The 26632-nt window shown below is 43.7% G+C and overlaps 1 protein-coding gene and 1 long non-coding RNA gene across 2 annotated transcripts in view; both read right to left on the reverse strand.

Moving 5' to 3' along the window:
• LOC109315312 overlaps nucleotides 1-3001 on the reverse strand; it is a 16134-nt gene extending 13133 nt beyond the window's left edge. The window contains exon 1 of the long non-coding RNA XR_002102472.1: nucleotides 2989-3001. This is a non-coding gene — a long non-coding RNA (uncharacterized LOC109315312). The remainder of the gene's footprint in view (nucleotides 1-2988) is intronic.
• The window catches only part of GPC1 (glypican 1), a 348272-nt gene extending 321646 nt beyond the window's left edge, over nucleotides 1-26626 (reverse strand). Inside the window, exon 1 of the mRNA XM_019542945.1 lies at nucleotides 26418-26626. Coding sequence (XP_019398490.1) covers nucleotides 26418-26574 — 157 coding nt within the window. The 5' untranslated portion in view covers nucleotides 26575-26626. The remainder of the gene's footprint in view (nucleotides 1-26417) is intronic.
• Nucleotides 26627-26632: the final 6 nt, after the last annotated feature.

The following is a 26632-nucleotide window of genomic DNA, read 5'->3' on the forward strand; positions in this document are numbered from 1 at the left end:
CTGCAAGACCGTTTCAGGCTGGACATAAGGAAGAATTTCTTTACTGTCCGAGCCCCCAAGGTCTGGAACAGCCTGCCATCGGAGGTGTTCAAGCATCTATATTGAACACCTTCAAGAGCAAATTAGATGCTTATGTTGCTGGGATCCTATGACCCCAGGTGACTTCCTGCCCTTTGGGCGGGAGGGCTGGATTCAATGATCTTCTGAGGTCCCTTCCAGCCCTAATGTCTAAGAAATCTATGAAATCTTTCTAGTTGCCATCACAGATGATACTGACGGCAAGATAATGCTGTTTTAACCAAGGAAACAGGTGCATGAGACAATAGTCTGTTCTACAAGTCTCCCAGTTTGCTTCCCTTTGGATCATCTAATACTCAGACCACTGGGCATGTCCAGGTCTTTTCCTACAAAACCCTGAGGGATTCTGGAATCGATGATGCTCAGTGCTTAGTACCTCCCTGGATTGAAGCCATCTTTCACAACCCACTGAAGTACACAAAGGTTCAGGCAACATTTCCCTAACTGGCCCTGTTTTTCTCTCCAGTTCTATAAGCCAGTTCAGATATTTCGGTGTTTGTTCCACGTTTCCCAACCTGATCACTGAGTGGAGACTGGAACACTTAGTGTCCAGTCATCAAGTCCATTCAAGCTGTTTCACAACTCCTTGGCCCGGAGACCATCCCCAGGCCCATCCCAGATCTTGCTTTAATTTTGAACAGCTTCAAAATGTTGCAAGTTACACTGGCCTCTCCACAGCCCCATGGAAGCCACTCCAACACGCATCCCTTGGGAATGCTTCTTTATGCTGCTTCTTGGGAAGAGGCAAGATGTGTACTGTCTCTACATCACCTGGGGATTCTCCTCCATCTTAGAGTCTTTCTTTGTTAGAATCTTTGGAATAAGAAAAATCCCCCCAAGTTTGAGCCTAATGAAGGCCTTCTTGCTAGGACAAGCCACGTTCAAAAAGGAGAATGGAAAACTGAAATACAAGAGTCTGATGGCTCACTAACTGATGAAAACTCCATGTAGGCAGCAACACAGCTACATTCAGAGGGCTCTTACATTCCTGTGATTTGTGTCTTTCTCTGTCTAGCTCCTGAAGACTGCTCTACTTGCTAGGAAAAAACTACCTGCAGTGCAAGAGATGGCTAAGCTGATGCAAGGGATATATGAAATCCTCCAAAATCCAATCCACTGCTGCTTCCACTTGCTGGTTCAAAGGGATTGTAACCCAGTCTGAATGGTACAGAAGACAGTGCACTCCATTAAACAAATATCCTATAAGGGTGTCTTTACATATGCTCCAGGTTGGAGAGAGGGTACTTTAATTAAAGCAGCTCTTGGGAGCCACTCTAATTAAAATGCCCGCGTTGTCTCATGTATTCAGCGTCCAGCATTTCAAAATGGCAGGGGAGGTGCTGTACCTGAAGCTTGTTCGACAAACTTTAGTTAAAGTGCCCCCACCGTCATTTTGAAGCATGGGAATGCTGAATACACAAGATTCTACATTCATACACAATTCTAATTAGCATGCTCCAGCAGACTTACTTAATTGGCATGAATCAGAGCAGGATTCAGGAACATGTGTAGCTGCCCTACATGCCTAATTCACTTAAATGCAGAGCAGCGTGACTCCCAATTTACTGCCTATTTCTTACGTAGTAACAAACTTCAACTATAAGAATATTGGTTAAGTGAATAAAGAAAGCACTCCAGTGCATAGCATCTTTCAGCCCCACTGCCTGTTTTGCAACTTAACTGTATTCTGGTTAACTGAACAATCATAACTGTAACCATCAACCAGTCGTACTCCATTTAACTGCACCACTAATGGTGAAGGGGAAGCAACTGTCAAAGGGCTGCTATTAGAAACCTTGAAAATGACATGGACTAGGCAGTTTCAGGGCTGCTATATACCCTCATCTTTAAGGTTTCTACTAGCAGTAATAACATCGACCAGCTCCCATCATTTTCAAGGCTTCTAATAACAGTGAGAAACAGACTATGAGAGACCTTGAAAATGAGGGGGAGCTCACTGGTTTTAGGAACGCTAATAGCACAGGACTGGCAGTGCAGTGTCATTAATAAGCACTGTTTACATCAAGTTTGGATAAGAGCAGTGTCTTTTTTTTTCTTTTTTTTTTTTTTTTTTAGCAGTTAAATAGAGAATCCAGATAGGTTTCTGTTTACCCACTTCAAAATCTACATGCATGGCTTAAAATCTAAACTATTGCCTCAGCTTACTGGGCCATATGTTCTCATAATTATGGAAAACATGGATTTAAAGGAACTCTGGTCTGAACACACTCACTCTGCAGTAGATAGACAAAACAACGTCATATACTTTGGAAGGCTGCTTTCCAACAGATACACGCAGACATGGCCCCACTCGGCACGCCTAACCTGCAAGTGCAATTACTACAAAAAACAATGTGGATAATTATGACTGTTTGCATCCATTATTACCAGTTTACACATGTATTTATGGTAACTGCACAAGATAATTAGGCAAGCAATTGAACAAACATTTTATACACCTAATTAATTAAAAAGTCTGGCCCTTTCTGTTTAAAAAAAGCCTATTGCTGACTAGCTACAAGAACACATTTTCTCTGCCTGTTAGAAAGCTATTAAGTATTACCTCCTGTTGGTCAGGGGATGGCTGCAACTGGCAAGGATGTACCAGTGCTAGTGCCTTATATTTGTCAAGCACAAGAGATGCTGATAAAATGTCCCACATTAGGACAATACACAAGGAGCCCACATCAAATGCTTCTTGCTGTGAATGTTTTTTAACTGGCTTCCAGTTATATGTAACAGTAGATTATAATTACATTCAAAGAGCTACTGCCATGTCAGCAGGATTTGTTTCACCAGCATGCAGTTCCCCTTTTGCATCAAACACTGAATTTATATATAGGGATGAACCAGAAGCTTAGGTATCAACACTGAAAGACAAGATACTGAGACAGAAAGTACAGAACCAACAAGTCCTTTGTGTTGTATTCCCGCAATCCAATATGATAGGAGCATGTAGGTGTGTTGCTTAGGACCTCTGGACCTTCATACAGTAACCTTCTGTGTTGTTCTTGGAGACCCAATGCTGCCCCTAAATTTTCAGCCACGTTAAACTCCTTTACTAAGAAACTGCCACTAGGCAGGTTAAGCAGGATTTCCTTTGGAGCCCAGACGTTTAAGTTAGTAGAAGATTTTGAACATGAAGTTGACTCATAATAGTTCCCACTATTCATTTCCATTAGGCAGAGTTGTACTTTTTATAGCTCGGGTTGAATCAGTGTTTTTCTTAGATCCCTTTCCTTATAAAAAGTCATTTAAAGTTCACTCTCAAAAATATGATTGATCAAGGCCTAAAATTTCCACCCAGGTGTGGATTAGAAATGTAAAGGAAGAAAAAGCAGAAGATGCAAGGGCAATAGGAATACCCATAAGGATTTGTGTTGGGTTTTTTTTTTTTTTTTACTTTGCTATGAAAACAAGTAAAATATCTTCAAAGTATGCTGATATTTAAAAACATATTATGAATACACACATTATAAGAAGTCAGTCACCCCTACACAGAAAGTAGAAATCAAAAGAAATCAATCCAGTCTAAGTAAATTATACTTTTATTGTCCCTTTGTTGTGGAAAAATGAATGCATTAGTTCCTTGTTAGATTAAAATTCCTCTGTTCATAAGGTCTTTATTCTCCTAATTCTCTAGGATAGTAATTTTCACTCTCTGAGAGGGTATATGTACAACTTGATGTACGGGCTGAGCAGGCTTATGCCCACAGTGCCTTACCTAAAGGGTTTTGTTGGAATACAGAATTTGAATCCCAGCAGTAACTCATCAGCAAGCTTGTCCACATTGCTCTTCTCTGCCTATGCAACTTCTCTCCTCCCTGGTTCTACATTTATACAAGCACCCTGCTTCCTGTACCTAAGATCTGGAGACATCTGTAAGTCCCAAAATGCTTTCTGCTGGCTACCGCCAAACTTTTAACATACCTCTATAGCTAATGCAAAACGATTCTGGGAGGAATTTAGAAACTGAAGAGGTCTGACACAAGAGAAAGACACTCTCAGACCAGGTGAATGTCTTCTGGAAGATTATGGTACAAAAGGAACAACAACGAAGACACTGTATTCAGACCATGAGTAATGTTATCATGCCACCGTTCTGCCTTTTCCTACCTCCACATCACCCTGGGAGACAGTCTACAGCAATCCTTCATGTGAGCAGATGTAGTCTCCAAGTCCTGATTTTGGCTACAGACAAGGCACTGTTATCTGTCTGCACATTCTACCAAGACAGAGCTTCATGAGAAGCAAAAACTGCAGATTTTGCCTTTGCTCTTTGTCCACCATGCCTATGCTAAATAAATAAGGCACCTGAATGCAACCTCGCATCATCAGCTCCATCAATCATACGAAGAGCAGCTAAGGGCCTGGGTTAAGCACAAGCTAAGCGGTATTTTTGTGTGTTTAATTAGAACTGCTCTTCAAAGGAGAAACCCTGATTTACTATGGAGCTAGTACAGGTGGTAATCACAACAGCTTAACCCTCCATACTTGGCTACTTAAGGAGTATTTTTTTAATTAAGGGCTTCTCCTCCACTGTTAAAGCAAATAATAGAAAATAAGGAAAGACAGACGCTTCACTCAGTCAAACCTCTCAGCTGCCAGCTATTCCTTTCTTCAGGGAGAGTTTTAAATTAAAAGCAGATTCTCTTTATTAGAGTTACCAGAAGCCCTAGAATTACCAACGCTGACAGAAATGCAACTGCGATTTGCAAATTTTAGAAATATTTTTTTTCTTCTCCCTTATACAAATGTGGGTAGGTGTCATTAATAGTGAGAGAAGCTGCATGGGCTGTGACATACAAAGAAACCCCTTTTCCATTGGACAGAAGGGAATACTCTCCCGAATATGCACTAAAATATAGATTAACATTCTGGTTATTGCTTGACACTTTTCTCTCTCCCCCTTTTTGAGGCTAAGCATGGTCAGACAAGAGAGTGTCTTGAACTGTCTTCCTTTGATGACTAAGAAAGACAAACCAATTAGAAACATAGCAAAAATAATAAACATAATAAAACATAATAAATGTAGCAAACCAATAATAAATATTTCACTCAAGTCTTTAACAAATCCATGTGCTCAACCTGTCTGTGAAATGCTGCCAACAGTTCAGGAATAGCCAAGCCTGTTTTTCCACTGAAATATCTCTATTCTTTTTGCTTATGTCTAATTGAAAAAGCTGATCAATACACCGATGGGAAAATTATATTTCTACCCACAGCAACTATGTTTTCAGACTTTCAAATTCTGCTTCACAGTCTCAATCCTGGCAAATACTGGTGATAAGGGGAAGTCAAGGAACCCTTCTTACTCACTTTCCTAAGTATTTGAATAGCTGCAGAGCATACACAGCTACTACCTACAGCATGTGGAAATGCACTAGAACAGTGGTTTTTAACCTGTGGTCTGCAGTGGGACTGTGCGAAGCTTTGGTCCCTGATCCAATCCAAATCAAAATCAGGAGACCCTTTAAATCTCTCCGAATCGAATCGGAACCCTCCAAATAGATTCAGAGAGATTCGACGATTCAGACAGACACAGCTTCAAATGTTTTTCCAAATACCTCAAGATACCAGGTGGCTCATGAACACTGTGATGGTGAGGCGGACAGAGCGTCCAACAGGAGTGTGCAGGGATTCCCAGCACACTCAGCAGCAGCCCCAGAAGTGGACCAGAAGCACTTCCGGGACCACTGGCGAGCCTGTTGGGGCCCCCCACCACACTCCCTTGGCTTGGCAACTGGTGCCTCCTAGGTCTTGGGGGGCACCCAGGGTCCCCCTATGGCCGACTGCCAAGCTGAGGCGGCGTGGGGGCACCCCCTGCATGCTCGGCAATGGACCCGCAAGTGGACCGGAAGTACTTCCAGGTTCGCTGCCAAGCACGTGGGGGGCTCCATCCACCCCAGCATCACAGCATTCACGAGCCACAGCTGGGACCTCAAGGTATGTAGAAAAAACATTTAAAGCTGTGTCTATGGCCAAATCACTGATTCTCTGAATCAGCATCAAATCTTCAGATTCAACTGAATTGAATCAGGGACAATGATCCAAATCAACTAATTGAATCACTGTCCCCGATTTGGCCTGAATCCAAATTGAATACAGACGGTTTTGCACACCCCCTAGTCTACAGACCCCTCCAGTTCCATAGATTGCATCTAAGAGATCCGCGAAAGAGGACGAAGACAACCAAGAGCATGTGAATATCCACACTTACAATTCAAAGAGGTCCACACCTCCATTCAAAATTTCCAAAGGGGTCTGCATCTCCATTTGTAAATTTTTTTTTAAGGGTCTGCAAATGAAAAAAGGTTAAAAACCACTGGACTAAAAGACAGTAATGAAAAATGCTCAAAGATTTATTTTTAATATAACTATTATTGATTCCACATCTATTTACCCTCCCCATTTTTGTTAGATCTGCTCTGATTTTCCATTTTGTAGTTGCAGCACGATGACATTATCATAAAAAGCCCCTGGAAAACCCCAAGTATCTTAGCCCAAGCAGGTGGACAGGGCTATTACACCAAAAATCCACATGACTCTGGCTACCAGACACTTGTATGTATCCTATTCCACTGGTTTTTAACCCATGGCCCATAGACATAGTTTACAGACCCCCAAGGGTCTAAGGCAGGGGTGGGCAAAATAGGGCCCACAGGCTGGATCTGGCCTGCCAGCCCATTCTATATGGCCTCCAGGGTCCTTAAAACATTTAGAAAATTAATATTTATCTGCTCCTGGCTGCCTGTCAAAGGATGACAGGAGCCAAGGGCAGTACAGGGGAAGCTGGCAAGACTCAACAGCCCAGAAACAAGGCCCACCCTGCCTGGCCCTGCCACCCAGCCAAAAGCCTCTGCTTAGCAGAGCCTTCTGGCCTGGGCCCCTGGGGCTGTTCCTGCCTCCCTGCACCAGAGAGGGAACCTCAGATAAGAGTGGGGGGCAGGGAGGCAGGGGAGGTCCGCGGGGATCACCCCAGTCCTCGGCGCCAGGCTAGCTCCTGCTGAGTCCTGCGGTCTGGCCATGCAGCCAGAAGCCACATGGTGCTGGAACAGCTGGCAGCTGAGAGAAAAGCGGGGAAATGGCAGCTACAGGTGAGGGAGGTGGGGGGCAGTGGGAGCAGGAGCACAGCAACAGCTGGGTGGGAGAGTGGGGCCAGCTCTGGCAGGGCCCAGAGTGGGGCGGCAGGAACACAGGGTCAGGCACCAGCTGTGCTGGGGGTGTGGGGTAGGGGTCCCATGATCCTGCCACCCCAGTCTGGGCCCCATTGGCACTGGCCCTGTGCTCCTGCCCACTGTGCTCCCACATACCCGCTCACTTCCACTCTACCTTGCCTGTAGCTACCATTTCCCTGCTTTCCTACTGTCCGCAAGCCACTTTAGCACTACGTGGCTCTTGGCTGCATGACCAGACCGCCAGAGCACAGGGCCCATGCCAGTATCACAAGCCCAGCAGCAAGGGGGGGTGGTATTTGTTCACAGGGAAAGCCCCACACATACACACACACCCCCTACCATAGACATGCATCCACGCCCCGCCTTTCACTGTCTTACACGCAGACCCCCACACCCTCACACACCCCAGCAACCCTCCCCCTACACATTTTCCCCCACAAACCCCATATCCATACACACCCCCACATGCTCCCTCAGCCCACACCCCCATACCTACTCCCCCACAAAATCCCTACACACACCCACAAACCTATACCCATCTGCCATACCCCCACCCCCCACAATATACAAAAGTAAGACGTCATTTTAAGTTATTGTGCAGTCACCTCTGTGTACACTACAGAAACACATGTGAATCCAGACAAAAATATTTTTTGAAATCAAATTAATAAATGTTGTATATGTTCAGTTTTTAAAATATAATTTGGTATTTTTCTGGTTCTAAGATGGCAAAACCCCTTCCTGAAAGGAGGGCAAGGGGAGGGACTTCTGGTGGCAAAGGTCAGGGGATAGGGGGCAGTATTGCCCATCACAAGATGATCACCAGGGGTAGGGCTACCCATGCGGTCCCTCGACAACTTGGTAAGTGGCCCTTGGCCTGACATAATTGCCTACCCTTGCCCTATCTGATTCTGGTTTCGATACCCTAGTTTCTTATTACTGCTACACAAACATCTTCTAACAGTGTATCAATCAACATGACTAGTAGCCAATGTGTGTGATGGATTGGACCTTTAATCAAGAAAGGTCCAAAATAAAAATTATTAAAGGATGTCCCAAGAATAAATAAAATAGTAACATAACATGCACAGCAAATGTGTCTATAAAAGTGTGGCATACATGGCACTTTCACCAGCATGGAGTCTAAGATCACTGAATGAAAGTACCCCTGAATGAATTATTTATCCCATGGCTCTCTGAGCTGAGATATTCCTAATACACGTATTAAATTCTTTGTAGGAAAAAATTTAGCACATTAAATGTTACCATAGTTTCATATTTAAAAGCTGTCTGCATTAATTAAAATCCAAGTCCATGTGATTCTACTAGACACTATTTTATATCAAGATAAAAATAACTGGCTACATTCCACTAACAGACTTCAAAATAGGCTAAAAATAAAGCAATAGATATGATGCAAGGCATATAACCAACTATAAGGCATATTAATGAACTAAAATACATTTTTAACCTACATTCAAGTCAGCAAAGGTGACATGGACACATTTTAGTGGCTATGGTTTAATCTAACCTAGAGTTCAGTATTCAGGGAGTCTGGAATTTTGGATCCTGACTCGGACTAGAATCTCTGGAGAACAGTAGAGTCTAGTTTTATTTTTCTCTAAATTAGTCATTTTCAAACGAACAGAGTTCATTACCCATTGGACTAAATGTAGACTAATGAATTAGACATCATGAGAAGAGTTAAAAAGAGAGAAATTAAAATAATTTATTATTCCCTAACCCTATAATTAAACTGTTTGGATACCTTAAAAATAAAAGTAATAATAAAACAAAAACACACTAACACCATGCTTATAAAACCTGTTCAAAGGCCAGAGAGTTTTTCCAGGTTAAGTAGCATGGAAACGTTGTTCCCCGAGTAAGCAACCAGCATTGACTGTATTTATTATCATCAGTAAGAGGGGCAGAACCTTGCTCTAAATCAGGAGTCAGTCAGCAACCTAAGGCCCATCGACAAGATTTAGCCTGCAAAGGTCCATTCTACTCTGTATTTTACTACGGGCACCCTGAATCCCCAGCATTTTGATCCAGTCCATGTTCCACAAATGGTGCGTCAATCGCCTCCAGCTGCTATAGCCAACAGCTACTACAGCCCACATTGAGAGCTACTCTTCCTCACTGCAACCTCTGCTCATAGTTAGGGACCTACCTAAGTCATGGCAAGACAACAGGTTTTTTTGCGGCCCACTCATGACAAACAACTGATTTCATGGGCATTTTGCACTGATCCCACCCCTCACCACTGACTGACAGAGGGAACCTTTACTCAGCCTATGTTGTTGGCACTGGATTTATGATCCACTCCTCAAACCCTCAGACTAACCATGACTTCTTCCATTTGATGATAGACAAATGTTATTGATACACAGCGATAGCAGATATAAATAATGAAGGCAAGCAAACAAAATAACCCCCACCTCGTGATCTTACTTATTTACCAGTCCTAAGGGTTTCACAGAGGGACAGTATGCCTGGCCAGTACGCAAGTGCCACCGTATGGTTCTTTGTTTGAATGTTAGACATCAGCAGTCTTTGAGGTCGAGGTCCAAGCTCCCCTCCCTACTCCCCTGACGGGGGGCTGAGAGAAGCCGGTGGTACACCCTCTGCCCATGGTGACCTCAGAATTCCCTTCTCCCCCAACTCTGAAAATCCCTCCTTTTGTATTTTTTCTCCTGATGACTTTTCATTTCTGGGTACCATTGACTGGTTTCTTTGTGGTCATCATACTGTCCATGTTTTGTTCCATCAGCATAATTCCTTCTTTCATGCATACATCTTAATTTGGTCATTTACCAATGTCTTAATTTGGGCATCCCCAGCCTCCTACTTTGGTCATTTCACCAAAACCTGAAATCCCAGGGGCTTTGTCACTGGTCACTGTGACCTAATGCCAATTCTGCAGGTCCCTTATCTTTGTTATGGAACACTGTCTGGATGTTTCCAATTTCCCAGGATGTACGTGCCTGTTAGTTTCAGACACAGCATTTGCCAAAAGGCTGAGAATGTGAATCTTTGTCACAAATGGACTTTTAGAAAACAAGTAACCCAGGCTGTTCCCCTGGACTATTGTTCTAATGTAATATTTACTCTATCTATAACCCAATTCCTAAAAGAGAATCTCTAAATATAATTTTCTAGCTATCAGACATCACTATCGCTTTCTTTGCCCTGCCCCTTGCCACTGGTTAGTGAAGGGTGCCTTCTCTCAGTCTCTCTCACTCCCACTTTTTTCCTTTGGTTGATTTCATAGGAAATCATGGCCAATGCCACAGACAACACAGGTTTACAGAAGTTTAGGGCTGAAAGGGACCTTGCAAGATCACCACCTCCAAACCCCCTGCTCCATGCAAGAAAGATTGCCGGGGTCAAATACCCCAGCAAGGTGTGTGTCGCCTCCTTTTAAAGATCTCCAGGGTAGGTGCCTGCACCCTCCCCCCACCTCTACTAGCCTCAACAATGCCAAGTAGAGTGGGAAAGAACTTCCTTAGTTTTGCTTGAGTAGCACTGGTTGATGTATGCCAACATATTGTTTGCTTTGCTAACTGTAGCATCAAACTGATGGTTTTATGGTCAGTTATGACCCCCATGCCCTTTTGAACATTGTGCAAGTTAGCATAGCACCACTGGGCCTGTAAATTTGTTGGAGACACTATTTTTTTGCAGTTTCTGTGAAATTCACGAAACCATAATTTAGGCAGGTCCCTACTCATAGTAGCTGGAGCAGCCAAAGTGAAATGGTAGACCATGGACCCGGCTGGGTTGCAAGATGCAGCCAACATTTTCAAAAGGTTGCCAACCCCTGCTCAAATGAGGTTATTATTTTATCTGCATGACAGTTGGACATAGAGACTTTTGTGGAAAGTAGGGGTACACCAATAGAGACTTTTTTGGCCGAACTAATGGCCAATTATTACCCAGCCATATCGGTTGATGCTGGTCCAATAGCCAATATGCAGCCCAGCAGTGTGGAGAGCAACATCTGGCCAGTAAGTCTGTGTAGGGGAGGAAGTGGTGCCACAGTGAGGGAGGGAGTGGAGCTGGGGCCGGCTCTGCCCAGCCTGGGCAGGGCGGGATGCAGAATGGAGCCATGGGTGGCTCATCCAGAGGACGCAGGTGGGTGGGGATGGGGGGTGGCTCCCACCACTGTGCTCACCCCCGGGGGACACACGTGGAGCACGTGCCCCCCGGGTCTGTTTGCCAGGTGGGTTGCCCACTACAGGCTTGGAGGCAGGGGCTGCACCAGCCTCTTCCAGGGGCGGGGGAGAAGGACTGGGCTGGGGCTGTGCTGGAGGTGGGCAGCAGCAGTGATAAGAGGGGGGACTATGGTGAATTTTGGGGTGGTTGTAGCCCACCTCACAGTACTGTCACTGCCCACTCTGCTCCAAGCACAGCCCCAGCCCAGGCCCCCCTCCGCCGGAAAGAAATCAGCCCTGACCTGCAGTAGGCAGGCTGCATTCACCCCACACACAAATCCAGGGGGCACATGCCCCCCATGCCTCCCCCAGGGATACACACAGTAGCAGGACCCACACCCCCTGCCCACTCTCTAGATCAGGGGCGGGCAATTATATTGGGTGGAGGGCCGCTTACTGAGTTTTGGCAAGCCATTGAGGGCTGCATGACTGGCAGCCAGGGGCAGATGCATATTAATCTTCTTCCTTTTTTAGGGGCCCCGTGGGCCAGATAGAATGGCCTGGTGAGCTGCATCTGGCCTGCAGGCAACATTTTGCCCATCCCTGCCCCAGGTGAACCCCCCATGGTTTCATCCCACGTCCTGCCCCAGCTGGGCAGTGCCTGCCCCACTCCCTCCCTCACCACAGGGCCTCAATTTGCCCCTCCCACCCCTTCTCTCCCCCCCCCCATGTCCCGTTCCCCCTCCCGACAGACTTACCAGCAGATGCTGCTCTCCAAGCTGTCCGGCTGCGTTCTTGGCCATGTGCGTGCTGCGGCTGCACGCATGCATATGGCATTTATCAGCAACATTCATCGGCCAAAAAAAGTCAATTGCTGATAACGTTAATTTTCCCTTTATCGCTGCTGATTTGATATGAACCAATATATTGGTGCACCTCTAGTAGAAACCATGAGCCCCATTATCCATTATACCTTGTGAACTGTATATTTGCATTAGAAGAGACCCTCCCTGCCCAAAGACAGCTCACAGCAGTGGTTCTCAGTTTCACTAAAATGAAGGTACCCCTCAGAAAATTCCAGCTCTTAGTTTTCACTATTTTTCTGACTGGAGCAATTCTTCTGTTGCCAAGAACTTGGAAAAAAATCACAACAAGTCAGAATATTTTTAACACTGTGGATTCCCATTTGAAGTCTTTGGGTTTGTTCTGTGAATCGTGTCTGCACACTTAACAGTGCTAACATTACGTGGCACCCCATGGAACTCTTAAAAGACTCTTGTGGCATCCTGGTAGAGAATCGCTGGTTTACAGTCTAAATAGGAAACACAGACCACCAAACAATTATTATCCTCTATGCACCAATGAGGAACTGAAGCAAAGACAGGTAAAGCACCTCATCCGAGATCACACCCAAAGTCTGTGTCAAGAAGGTAAACATACATCTTCAGACTCCCAATCCAGTCTATGCCCAGTTCATAAGACCTTCCTCTTCAATCTTAAGAAGTAGCATATTCCCAAAACATTAGAAGAATATAAGAAAGATAAACTTAAAAAAAGATTAACTTTTGACAGTTAAAAATGCTGTATAGTAATAAGGGCTTACACAACTCCCTGACGAGATTGTGCAGTCACAAATAGCTTTATTAGCAAAACAATAAAAATATTTTTTCTTTGGGTTACTTGTGGCACTTTATTCTTAGACTTGCTTTCCACCTTTTGGAGTCTCATCAAACATCTCCAAGCACTTCATCTTTCACAGAAGATCTTTGCCAAGAAAGAAACAGTGCTGTATATATAAAGTGCATGAATAAGGTAATTTCAGAAGTCTATTCCCCTCCTTGGTAAAAGGACAGCCAAACCTAACTCAAGAACGTAACACGCTGAAAATCTATTGGTGAGGGCATGATCGTGCAGGTATCACTACACTGGATATACATATACCAGTCAAATTGCACATGTATTTCGGAATTTTAGTCCTAAGTGCTGCAATTTAATGTATCAGTAACAATGAAAAATATTTAATTTATGACTGTGACAGGCGATTGCTCCACTGCAATACAAACAGCGATGTTACTTATATGGACACAATTCAAACCCCCAGACAGCTGACCCAGAATACTGTAGCAAACAATACTGCACATTAAACACAGTGGCTCTCTTTCCTGGTTTTAAAATTGAAAGGTGCCCTGAGTCTGAAAGCACTTGCTCCCTACTTATTTAACAAGAATAAAGTCACACTGTAAGCTCTGCTCATTTATATCAGCTCTCACACGTGCAGATTTATTAATTAAAAGTGTACTTTAATTAGCCCTGCAGTGTGCTCCCAACCTGTTTTAGCTTCCTCTGGAAAATACAAACCTGTAGGTCAGCAAAACCATCCCAATCAGCAATGCACAATTATAGGAAAATAACTGTGTGCATGTTACAGAAACATCTGAGACTTTAAATGGTTCTGTGACCAAGGAGGACACTAAATAGGGACACAATAAAAACTACATATCCTCTAAATGACTGCTCAGTCCAGGTTATCTGGTTGTAGAATAATTCTGTAAGCGTAGCCCATTATTTCAGAACTATTTTTCTGAAGAGAAAATAGGTACAAATTCAGGCTTCTAATACTTTTCACACAGAGAAAGGAGTACAATGAAGCTGCAATGTTAACAGCCAGCTCAGGAGTGGGTGGTCGACTCCTGCACAGCTGCTATGAGCATGATTAATCCCAGCAGCAGAAGGTAAAAAGACAGGGAAGCAAGCGCTACAATGCATGGGCAACATCCCCTCACCCCACTCTGGAGCTCCTCTGTGGACCATAAACACTGCAAAATCTACAGGGTAGGTTCCAAAGCTGCCCCCCAGAATTCCCCTCCAAGCCACTGCTGTGCAGACATGGGCTTCTGTGTAGGGCCAAAGGCTATAGCTAATCCATTATCAATACACTGCATCTCCACCCCCATTATAGCATTAGTTTAGGCACTGGTATTGGCAGTCTTTCAAGCAGCTATGTTCTACATCCACTGTAGAAGTAGAATTGCAACTCATTTCAATAAGGCTTTAACATAACGATCAAGAGTCCTTATTAACAACTATTTTGTATAATCTTGTTGCTTGTATAATAATGAAAATAAGGGAATAAATAAAATCACTACCAAGCCTGCCTACTGCTGTATCCTACACAGTAAATCCAATGTCACCCTCCAACTCTATCAATGCTACATCCTGCAAATTTGTGCATATGAATACCTTTAACTATAAGCTCAATAAAGTTCCTCACCTGCTTAAAATGAAATACTGGACTTTACAAGATCTAGGGTTTCTTCTAGGCTTGTGTTATTGGTAGCCACCACAGACAGAAGGAAAGGGGAGAAAGGCAAGCTTGGATACTCTCCCATACTATTGCATTTTCCAATAAGGCTGAGCCAGCACATCTAGGCAGGCTTATATGACATCTAAAGAGGGGTGGACAGAGTACCCATTTCACCATAGATTCAGCCCGTAGCGAAAGGCCAGTTGGGTCAGTGAGGACATGTCTAACACATACACTTTATGCGCATTTGCTTATTTTAATGCACATTAAAGCATCACAAAGCACTTGTTTTAGTTAATGCACATCTTTTCAGCACCTCACAATGGAGGTACTAGAGTTAACATGCATTACCTGAAGCGCAGTAATAAACGTGTAGACATGCCCTGAGATTTCTACCACAGACTGTGACTGGAGTGCAGATCCTCCACAAGCTCAGAGCAGGCACCATAAAGCCACCATCTGCTCTTGCATATCAACTTAAAAAAGATACAATCCTCAACATAGAGGACTATGTGAGACCTCCCACAAGTGAAAAGAGGGGGAGGTTTTTCTGCAGGGCTTGTCTGGAACTCCGTAGATGTTTGTAAAGTGGGACTGGAGTTATAAAACAGTTTTAAAACACATACTTGCTGATGAGGACCAAGCAACTCCACCAGATGAAGAACACCACTCTGTTCTTCTGTACTATCTTCCAGGAGGGTATTTCAAAAGTCCTCCAGAATCAAATTAATGAAGCTTCCCTGGCCTCTCCCCCTCTCCAATCCCCACAAAGTTAGCTGAGTAAAACCATCCCTATTTAACATTTACAAAAAGAAGTTCAGTGTTTTCCCATATTCATGCAGGAAGCATGCACTGGGGAAGAAGCTAAAACCCAGACTTCCCCACTCCCACCCCATTTGATAGTCAAAAGATCTCTCTATGGCTCAACTCACTCACAGAAGCAGCTGGAGCTACGTGTAAGAAAAGCTGGCATCCCTTCCAATCTGCAGGAGAAAACCCAAGCCAAATTTGGCCCGTAGTCATGCCAGGGCAACTCCTATACTTCACTGCAAAGGCTCAACCTGAGGGTAGGATTTATTTTCAGTCTTCTCTCAAGAGACAAGAGACCATGGGCTCCTTTTAGTTTGTACCAAAACTATAAAATAAAGTTTAATTTTGAACATGCAATTTGTTAGATTTTATGGAGTGGGAAAGAAAAAGTGAATGGCTTTTTGGAGTATTTTCCTTATCCCATCATTCCCTGGCAGCTAGAAAGCAAGAAATCCATGTAAAACAGAGATCTAAGAGACATTCTAACTAAATTATATAGTATAGTTTTACAGTCCCATAAAATAACAATTTTTGCAAGCCAAAACTATTTGTCATACAGAATCTGCATTTTAGTCATTTAAAGGATTGAGTGTGTGCATAAGTGCTATCATATTGCTCACTGAAACCACAGTAAATACTTCTTTTTTAAAAATGCTTCTGTAGAACACACGGTAGTTTAAAAAACGGTTTGGTTCATGTTGCCAGCAGAGGAGTTTCTACCAACTGGATAATTCTGTACTTCTGATTCAGGCTGCCTTGTATGAGAAACAAGGTGAAAAAAAATTAAATTAGTTTTATAATCTTAGAACAGCCAACACAATTGTGATGAATGTATTTTCTAAACAACAGAACCAGTGCTTTTTGAACAACTGTCCCATAGTTCAGCCTGCTTATTCAAATCATAAGAAAAAGGCATTTTCATGCAACTAAAATGGAAACACATTATTGGGCAGAAGTCATTGACCCAACTTACATCCCCGTCATGCACAGACAATCATTTTAAATGTCTACGGTTTAAAGCTTCATTATTTTTCACAGAACTGAAACGGGCAATGGAAGTAATCCGATTCCCTGGGAATCAAATGTTACTTATAGACATGGTTTCACCTGTCATGGGCACAACATATTCAGAGTAGCTGGATGTCAGTGTATATAGATGCCACAGGAAAAGAGACTTTGTCTGAAAAGAATAGGAAAGGGACACCCTGCTTTCACAAAATCTGCTAATTTTTTTCTGTAATTAACAGCAGATTGCCACCATATTAGCACCTATCAAGAACACGTTCCTGCAAACATTAACTACCAGACACATTGCTTACCATCCTGAATAACCTCAAATAACTTTAACAGTGATACTCGAAAGGTCTAGCACTGTCTTGTCTAAAGACACTTTCAGGGCCCTCATTACCATAGTAGTCAAGCAGCTCACATCTGTTAGCGTATGTGCATTTATCCTCACAGCACCTCTGAGAGGGAGAGAAATACAATTACCTCACTGCACAGGTATCCAAACTGATTTAAAGATGCAAAGACTAATAGACTTGCCACTGCTTATCAAGGAAAGTTGTGGTGCACCAGGTCACAGACCCTTACCTAGGTGTCCTAAATCCCAAGTTAGAATCCTACCTGCTGAAGCATCTTCCTCATCTCATTAGTACCTGTGGTATTGTATTTAGCATGTGCAGGGCTGGGCCCCAAGACAGCCCTCCAAAGGATGACAAATCATGGGCATGATTCTGACCTAACTTATGATAGTACAAATCAAGAGGGACTCAACAGAAGTTAATAGAGCTGAGCCAGCATATTACTGGAATGAGAGAACAACCAGGTATGCTGCTTCCAAAGAGGAGAGGATCCTCCATCCCCTGGGATTCTAGTGCAAAGCAGCAACAACTGATGAACAATGACGGCTCCAAAAGTGGGAAAGGTTTTGATAGCTGAAATTCTTTTAGCCCAAGGAAAGGGACAAACAGAAGATGGCCTAATTTTAGGGACCAATCTTCAGGGGTAGACTAGATGGTAACAATTATACATGGAAGTATTTGGTCCATGTTGGCTTAATAATTGGGGGGAAAGTAAAATTTGCTGTAAAATCTCCAAATTGGAAAAATATTTAGCTTAACCATATTAACTAGCTGCTTAGAAACTCAATTTCTAACGTACCATTTGAAAATTGTGCTTTTTTCTCAATAGCAACCAGACAAATCAGGATTTTCTGAAAAAATTCAGCCTATGCAAAAAGTTCTGGAAAAGTAGATGACAGTATCAAAGTCTCCTCTCTCTACCTACAGAAATTAACATTTGTGAACACCTCTGCAAATTAAGATCTCATCCAAAAGTTTCCCTCAGAGAAATTCTTTTACATCAAAAATGAATATTGCAAATCTAGTACAGTTTGCTGTACATGTTTTCCAGTGGAACAGAGTCAAAGAAATATTGGGGGCATTTCAAGTCTAATCAAAAACAGTTAGAGCTAAACCCTGCTGTTACAAGCTAACAGCTGCACAGCGCATGGAGCAGCAGATAGCTGGCTGCATTTCCAGCCCAAGAGATATCCTGCCATGGCAGGGCAGAATGGATCGTTGAAGAAAAAACTCTGTAGGGGAGTTTGCTACTGCTTCTCTGAGCAGTAGCAATTCATGTGCACAGCATCTTGTAAACTAGCTGCACCAATTTTCCTAAAAAACCATGCCCCATTTGATCAGCATGTATGGTCCATTATCTGGGGGAAGCAGTTACCAGGGCTGAACCGTGCCTCAGGGCAGAATGTACTCTCACCACCTACATCATCCATATGCTTGCTTGCAAAAATACTTGCTTTTTTAACCTCTTTTCCTTGCATGCAGCATGACATGCACTATAACACAAGGCAGCCACATGAAAAAAGAGAAAAAGAAGTGGGGGGGAAGGGGAGGACCTTTCTGGCAGCATGCCATAAATTAGCCTTGCAGTCTCCTGAGTGCCACTCTGATCCCCTTCCCAGTCAACTGCTCAACTTTCTGCTTCCTCTCCTGGGCTCTGCCCCATCTACTGCTCTGCTTTCTGTTTCCTGGCTTGTCCACTCCTGCACTGTACTGCCTGTCTGCTCCCCAGTCTGCCACATGCTACACACGTGCTGCTTGTAGCATGTGTGCTACATGTGGCTACCCCTAGATTAGGTAAATAAGTACTATCCACAAGAAATACAGTAAAACGGGCTTTCATAGAAGCCTGGAAATTTTCATATAATGTGGGCACCTGACTTGCTGAGATGCCCCAGAAATTCCCAGCTTAAGATTTCAAGTTTAATGGCACAATTAGATGCTGGTTGGCTCTGCATTCCAGTGATCTTTTCCTGTCCCTCAGTTTCAAAATCCCAAGTAAGAACAGTCTGAGCAAGCAATGAGACTTTTGTAGAAGCTGACAATATAATAAGGACTAACACCCAGGAGCAGTGTTAAAAGACAGAACTTTATCACCTGACCTCAGACATACAATATTAGAAACTAGGGCAGGATCAGTATTGCTACTCAGACCATATATTTGCATGATCGATGACAGGCTCCTAGGCACTTCCTCCATAAAAATAATCAATTGTTATCAATTGAATCCAATGGCTACTGCTAGACAGTTTAAACCGTTAGGCTTTTCAGAGCAAGATTCAGTACTGGTGAGTAGATTTTTCAAACCATCTATTTTAATTATTATTATTTTAAGTTAAGAAAATATAAAACTAGTCAGCAGCAAAGTCCTCAACCTTATTTTTAACTAATTAACTCTGCTTTTACTTAAGTTCCCCATAAGAATGAGTTTATGTAGTCCTCTGAAAGTAAGACAATCATATTCAAATTGGAAAAATAGCAAACCACCTGCTTCAGTCCAGCCAAACCTAACAGCTCCACCTACCAAAAGCTGTACATCTTTTATCAACCATATTCAGTAGGTCTTGAGATTTCACTGACTTGATTGCAATCTGTTGTTAAAACTGCAGAACAGAACAGTCACATGGCAAGACCAGAAGGGAGACAAATAAGGAGGAGTGATTTGGGGGTGGGGAAGAAGGCTATGGATTTTCAAACAAAGGAATTTCTCTTACTATATGCACATACGTGCACATTTTCGGAGGGGAGGGGGAAATCAAGCTTAGTCATGTTTTGCCTCTAATAAAAGGAGCTGTTGCAATATTTTTGTCAGATGCAGCAGACAATAATTCCATGGTGAAATCTTAGTCATCCATTTCAAAATGAAAGAAAGGCAAATCGTTTAAGAAAAAAACTCTGTAAAATAAATAAAAAACTGGAGAAAAATTTATTATAGCCTTCTATATTTTAAATAAATATTAGGTGTGTACTTAATTCCAGGATACACAGTTAAGGTTAACAGCTATTGTGTCCAATTAACCACTAGATGGAGCCTCCGTAAGTGTGATTTTAACCAATAAATAAATAAAAACTGTACACTCACATTTAATTAAAAACTTAAAAGAACCACAAGGTGTAAAAATACATCATTTTAAAATGATACTTGCAAGTAAAGGATCAAGGTTAAACCAAAGTTCCACATTCATACCTACATCCTTGCCAAATTAAACAGTTTTAATGTTTTGCTTCTTCATAGATCCATAAATGTTAGGGTCGGAAGGGACCTCATTAGGTCATCGAGTCCAACCCCCTGCCCTGGGCAGGAAAGAGCGCTGGGGTCAGATGACCCCAGCTTGGTGCTTGTCCAGTCTCCTCCTGAAGACCCCAAGGAAGGGGAGAGCACCGCCTCCCTTGGAAGACCATTCCAGATTCTGGCAACTCTACTGTGAAGAAGTTCTTTCTAATGTCCAACCTAAATCTGCTTTCCCCAATTTGTGGCCATTGTTTCTAGTTATTCCAAAGGGTGCCCTAGTAAACAAAGCATCTCCTATTCCCTGCTGCCCTCCCTTGATGAATTTATAGGCAGCCACCAGATCACATCTCAGCCTTCTCTTGCAAAGGCTGAGGAGATCTAGAGTCCCTCAGTCTCTCCTCATAGAGCCTTGCCTGCAGGCCTCTGACCATATGAGTGATCCTCCTCTGAGTCCTCTCAAGGTTCTCCGCATCCCTCTTGAAATGCAGCACCCAAAACTGGACACAGTACTCCAGCTGCAGCCTGGCCATTGCCACATAGAGGCAAAGCATCACTTCCCTGGACCTGTTAGTTGTGCATCTGCTAATGCATGATAAAGTGCAGTTAGCCTTGTTGATCATTTTGTCACACTGATGACTCATGTTCATCTTGGAGTCAGCTATGACTCCAAGATCCCTTTCCGCTGCTGTGCCGCAGAGAAGGTCATCCCCCAGCCTGTAAGTGTATTGGTAGTTCTTTTTGCCCAGGTACAGCACTTGGCATTTGTCTTTGTTGAACTGCATCCAATTTTGTTCTTCCCATTTTTCCAACCTATCTAGATCCGTCATTCCCTACATTCTGCTGCGTTAACTTTGCTCCGTAATTTGGAATCATCTGCGAACTTGGACAGGGTGCTCTCCACACCCTCGTCCAAGTTACTGATGAAGACACTGAATAGCACCAGTTCCAGGACTGAGCCTTGCAGGACTCCACTGCCTGCATCTTTTTAGGTTGATAATCGACCCGTCCACCACCACTCTCTGTGCACAACCCTAAGCCAATCTGCCACCCACGTGACCATATAATCAGCTACATCACAGCCTGTTAGTTCATTTACAAGAACAGAATGAGATACTGTATCGAAGGCCTTCTTAAAGTCCAAGTAGATGACATCTGACCATCACCTCGACTCCTGTGTCTAAGCATTTTGTGACCTGGTTCTTCAACAGTAACCTCCCAATGCACAAAGAGTTTTTCCCATTTCAGCTATTCTGATTTCTTAATAACAAGCCTGCCATCTTGTATGTTTTTTGGTACGTGATCTTAGAGTAACATACCAATTAAGTCTGTGAGATCAAGTCTCCCTCTCACAGCCACAAGACAAAAATGACAGAAATCCTATAGCTACCAACAGCTAATGGAGATTCTCCTTTAATTCAAGCAGTAATGAACCAGATTTGGGGAAACAAAAGCCCCAGATGCTGGGGGGGGGGGCGGGCCGTTGTTTATATAACACAAGTGTAGTGCTTATGGCTTTTTACTACTGCAGGTTTCTACACCTCAGAGACATTCCAATATTTGCTACTATCCTACTAACACCCTGAAATTAAGTTAGGTCCTCTACCAAGAGTAAGATAACAGATCTGTTCTTTTGTTAACATAGCTAACTACGATAGCACCCTACTGCATGCACTTGACCATGCCTTTTTTTTTTTTTTAAGAAGTATTACATAATCACAAGAGTAGTTAGTGGGAGACTAGAAAGACCAAGAGATGAGAACAACTGGTTCTGATTCATACAAATCTAGCACCGAGAGGGTTAAAGTGACGGCTGAACAGAGAGCCTGTCCTGCAGGGCAGCAATCGAGTCCAGCTCATAAGGCACAAAATATAAATCCTACATCCTGCCTTCCCAGTTTCATGCTAACCCTAACTCGTAGGCTGCCCTCTTGAGCAGGGGAGAAGGCACCTAGGGGTACATGATTCAAATAATATCCTGACCTACACATATGGGTGAGCAGTACCTACATTTTAAACAAGAGATAATAAGCCTAATAAGCCTAGACCTGTGGGCACAGCTTCTAGCTAGTGAGGAGCTGTGCCACGCCCAGGTAGCTGGGAACTACACCTATGCTACTGCCACTGCTTCTCCCTCAATTCCTTATGGGCACCATAAAACTAACAATTTCACAATACTCCAAAGCAATGGGCCAGTACCAGTGAAGACAGTACATGGATATACCTTTGCATTTTCCTAGCTTCATGCTTATTTTACTATTAGATGGATGTTATAAGTAGAGAGAGGCATTAGGACGATACCTCTATATCCAACAAATTCTACACAGGGAATACTTTCCAGTTGTAGGAAACAAAGCCAGTCAGAGTGAGCGAGTAAATGTTGGAGTAACAACTTTACATAAAAGAAGGGTCGACAACCTTTTCAAGTTCTGGACTAGAACAACCCAAGCCCAGCCCAGCACAGGCCAGGTGGCTTTGGCAGCATGTCAACAGTGTCAGTACATGTGCCAGGGCCAGGAAGCTGGGAGCTGCACTGGCACTGCTCTTCCCAACCTTCTGCTCTTCAGCTGGGAGGGGGCAAGTGCAGCTTCCAACTGGAGGAGAGCTGCACTGCGGCTTGGCAGCTGAGAACCATGCCCATACTGCTGCCACCACATCTATCCAGCCTTTCCCCAGACAGCTTCCAGCTGGTAGGGAGCTGGGGCGGGACCAGGCATCTGGAAGCTGCATCTGCATTGCTGTTGCTTCTCCCGCCCAATCTCCCCAGGCATAGCATGGGTGCAGCTTCTTGCTGCCCAGTCCCAGCTCAGTTCCCCACCACCTGGAATCTGCGCCTGGGTTACAGCTGGGGAGCAAGGGGTGGAAAGAAGTGGTGGCAATGCAGGTGCAGCTTCCAGCTGCCTCTGCTCAATTCTAGCACAACTCCCTGCCACCCAGTCCCAACATGGGCACAGGCAAAGACTAACCCTTCTGGATCTGCAGGCCAGATCTGGCCCACAGGCTAAGTGCTGCCAAGCTCCGATAACACAGCACCACACTTAGGGGATGGGATGCATTAGAAGTCTACACAGAGGCAAATGATGAGCGAGGGCACTTGATGGCTGAAAATTCTGCCATTGGCTTCCAAGCAATAAGATATAACACCATGTCTCTTCCCTGACCGTGTTTAATAACACGCCACAATTCAAGTGTTTATAAATATTCAGTGCATTGTACACACATGCATGTAAAACAAGGAACCCCTCCACAGGAGTTTTGGGAGAGGCTCAGCGGGCCTAGATTCTTCCTTTGAACCAATCTGTATCTGTCACCCTGTTAGTAAGAGAGTAACTCTCTCCCTGATTTGTACTTATAACCAGGGACTATGTTCTACTGAGCAGAGACTTTATATTCATCAGATAAACCTCTTAAATCACAATGAAGAATGCAGGTTAAAATATGTGAAGGGTGATAGAAATGTGCTAAAATCAAAATAAATGCAGTTAACTCACTGAGTCGGAGCATGCATTACTACAGCACCTACAACTTCTTGTGAAATGAAAAAGTGTAAGTGCAAGCAGCCCTTTCAACAACAGCACTAGAGTAAACCAATTGCTTTTCCCTACTAGCAGAATTTGGAGTTGGTCCTAAGAACAGCAGCAGCAATGTAATCAAATTCTTGGAGGCAGGGAAGATGCTAATAAAGTGAGTTCTCACTTTGCTGAGAGAGGAAGGATGGGAGAGAAAGTGGGATAGGAAGGAAGAAATGAAGGATAACTAAAGTGGGAAAGTGAAGTGAGCAAGGAAGACTGGAAAACCAGTGGTCTCCACTCCTTCTAACAATGTGCATGGGTGGCACTAGGAAACAGCTTCCTCAAATCACCTCACAGGTCAAAGTAGAACTAGGCTGCTTATTACTGAACTATCTTAATCAGCATTTTTCTTTTTACTTAACTAATACTGCTCCTGCTGCTTGTTGATGTGTAGACATTTCTAGACATGACTGGAATCTTAATCTGACCCAGGTTCTGCCATATGGATTATGGCCCTCTTGGTCACCAAGATGAACTAAATACAGAACAAGTGGTCTTAAGTGACCATTCAAAGTGCCAACAAAATTGGGTTGCTTAACAAACTGACTTGTTCACAAGTGTGAAATGGAATTACACTCAGTGCATTTGGGGATGCTATGAAGTAGTTTCTTCTCAACTATTACCATATCTTTATTAAATATAGACCAAACATCTTATACACATGCTAGTCAACAAATCAGAAGCAAATTCAGTATATTACCATGTGTCAAATAACATTTCCCATAAGCATATTTGTAGCAAAATACATTGATGTTTTATCTCGACTATATGGATAGTAAAGCAACACAGATGGAAATTTTGAAATACTTATCAGTTTCAAGCATGTATGACTGTGTTCATCATTTTGATGTTTCAGTACAAAAGCTGGGAGTATCAGCAGCAGCATATTTGTGTAGATATATTATTTTCCCTGGCCCTATCTACAATTCATTAAATAAATTCTCATAAGAATATATATCTGATTAGAAGACAATATTTATCACCATCACTATTAATCATAACATACAGCCACAGACGAGCAGTTTGACACTACATTATTTCAGCTACTGTTGTTTAAGCCTGCAAGCATGCTAGCATTTGTTAAGAGATAATAAATGTGGCTCCTAAACTTCTCTCTCCTCCATTATATCTTTACTAAACTCAGCATTTTCTAGACACACTAAGTTTTATACGTCTTGGACCCAGAGATGTGCGATATTTGTATCTGACGCAATGCATTTCTCACAATCACAAAATATGACTGATATTGAATCCTATGGGAACTATCATTCCATTTGGCACCTCATCCACCTCCACATATTCCAGCCCATGACAATATTTAAGTGTGCACTCCCTTGAAAAAACTTCACAGTTGTTTGACATGTTTAAGCCACTGCTTACAGATATATGGAATAATCAAGAACAAAGAAGTGATGTTTTTGCTTAACTGAATTCATTTTTAAGGAGCTCCTATTTAAAGGATTTTTAAATTCTCCACACAGGACCTTCCCATTTTACTTGAAAATCTCCCTTTGGTTCCTACTTAATAAAGCAAATAATCATTTGTTCACATTTATATGCCATTTACTTGAGCTGAAGATCAATCTCCTCCATTTTCAGGGCAGATAATGTAGACATTCACTGTAAAACTACGCTATAAAGTATTCAGCATAAGAAATTCCACCGCTCAGAAGTGAATTACAAACTACAATTTCGCTGGGATGTCCCCGTAGGTTGGCTTTGGCATGTACGCCTGCATGCCTTACGCTTTGTCTAAACTGGGAAGCTCCCACAAGTGAGCAAAAGAGCTCCTAGATATGGGTCACAAGCTGATGAATCAGAACTTAGAAAAAAAACTTTTAAGAAATAAAGATGAGGCATGCGTGAAATCTCAGCAGATTTTTCCCAGGCTTTGTAAAACCCTACACGAGACCTTTGTATAGTCTTTCTTTTTCTATTTCAGATCCCTTCTGGAAGGGAAACAAAAACAACTCTGCAGTTGTAAAAAAAAAAAAAAAAAAAAAATCAAATCAAATCTTGTTGGCCCTCTGTATAGATAGTAGTCAGGGAACAGGAATACATGCTGATGTGGGTGGCTGAGGTTACCGCTGCCTTTCCAACACCTGACAAAGAGTCATTTCACTTCGGCTTCATTTTACACAGCTGACAAGTGCTGCTCACACATTTGTTTCCAATCCAAAGAGAGGACAGGAAAAATCAGTTCTGCTCTCTTTATAACCCCGTTGACATGAAACCTGCTTGATCCTGACCATCTGAGCCGAATCCCCCAGATCGCTGCCACTGGAGGAGCAAGACAAAGAGGGTCTGCTGTGCCCCCCCCACTAGCCAGCCACCTCATCTCTGAACCGTCACACCCCCCCGTTGGCACCGGAGAAACGCCCGCTACCCGGGAACATGACAATGGCCGAGGCGGCTTTGGGGGTCCAGCTCGGGGGAGAGATGGAAGGTGGGACTCTTAATTAAGGGGAGGAGTGGTCCCCAAACCTCCATCCTTCCCCTCTCCTCCACACCTGAAAACCAGCCCAAGTTCCCGTCCCGCAGCTCCCAACTTCAGGGCAGCGGTGGATGCGGATACGGCGGCTCTCACCCAGACGGGTCCCCGGCCCGGGGGCTGCGGACCGCTGCCTCCGAGTCAGGGGAGGGAGGGAGGGGTGGCTGAGACCCCGTGGGTTTGGGGCGGCGGGGGTCTCCTCCAGCCAGGACAAAGCGGCGGCTCGGCGCTACTCACCGGAGATCTCCGCCTGGGGGACCCCGCTCAGGCTGAATCCTTTGCTCCCATAGAGCTGCCGGAGCTCGGAGCAGCTCTTGGCTTTGCCGCCGCTGTCGCCCCGAGCCGAGGAGGACGCGACGCACAGCAGCCACAATCCCCACGGGAAGAGATGCATCCTCGGCCGCTGCGCCCCGCTCCCGGCCCCGCCGCGCGAAGGACGAGCCCAAGGTCCC

The sequence above is a fragment of the Crocodylus porosus genome, unplaced genomic scaffold (assembly GCF_001723895.1).
Source record: "Crocodylus porosus isolate Cpor-Errol unplaced genomic scaffold, CroPor_comp1, whole genome shotgun sequence".
Taxonomy (NCBI): Eukaryota; Metazoa; Chordata; order Crocodylia; family Crocodylidae; genus Crocodylus; species Crocodylus porosus.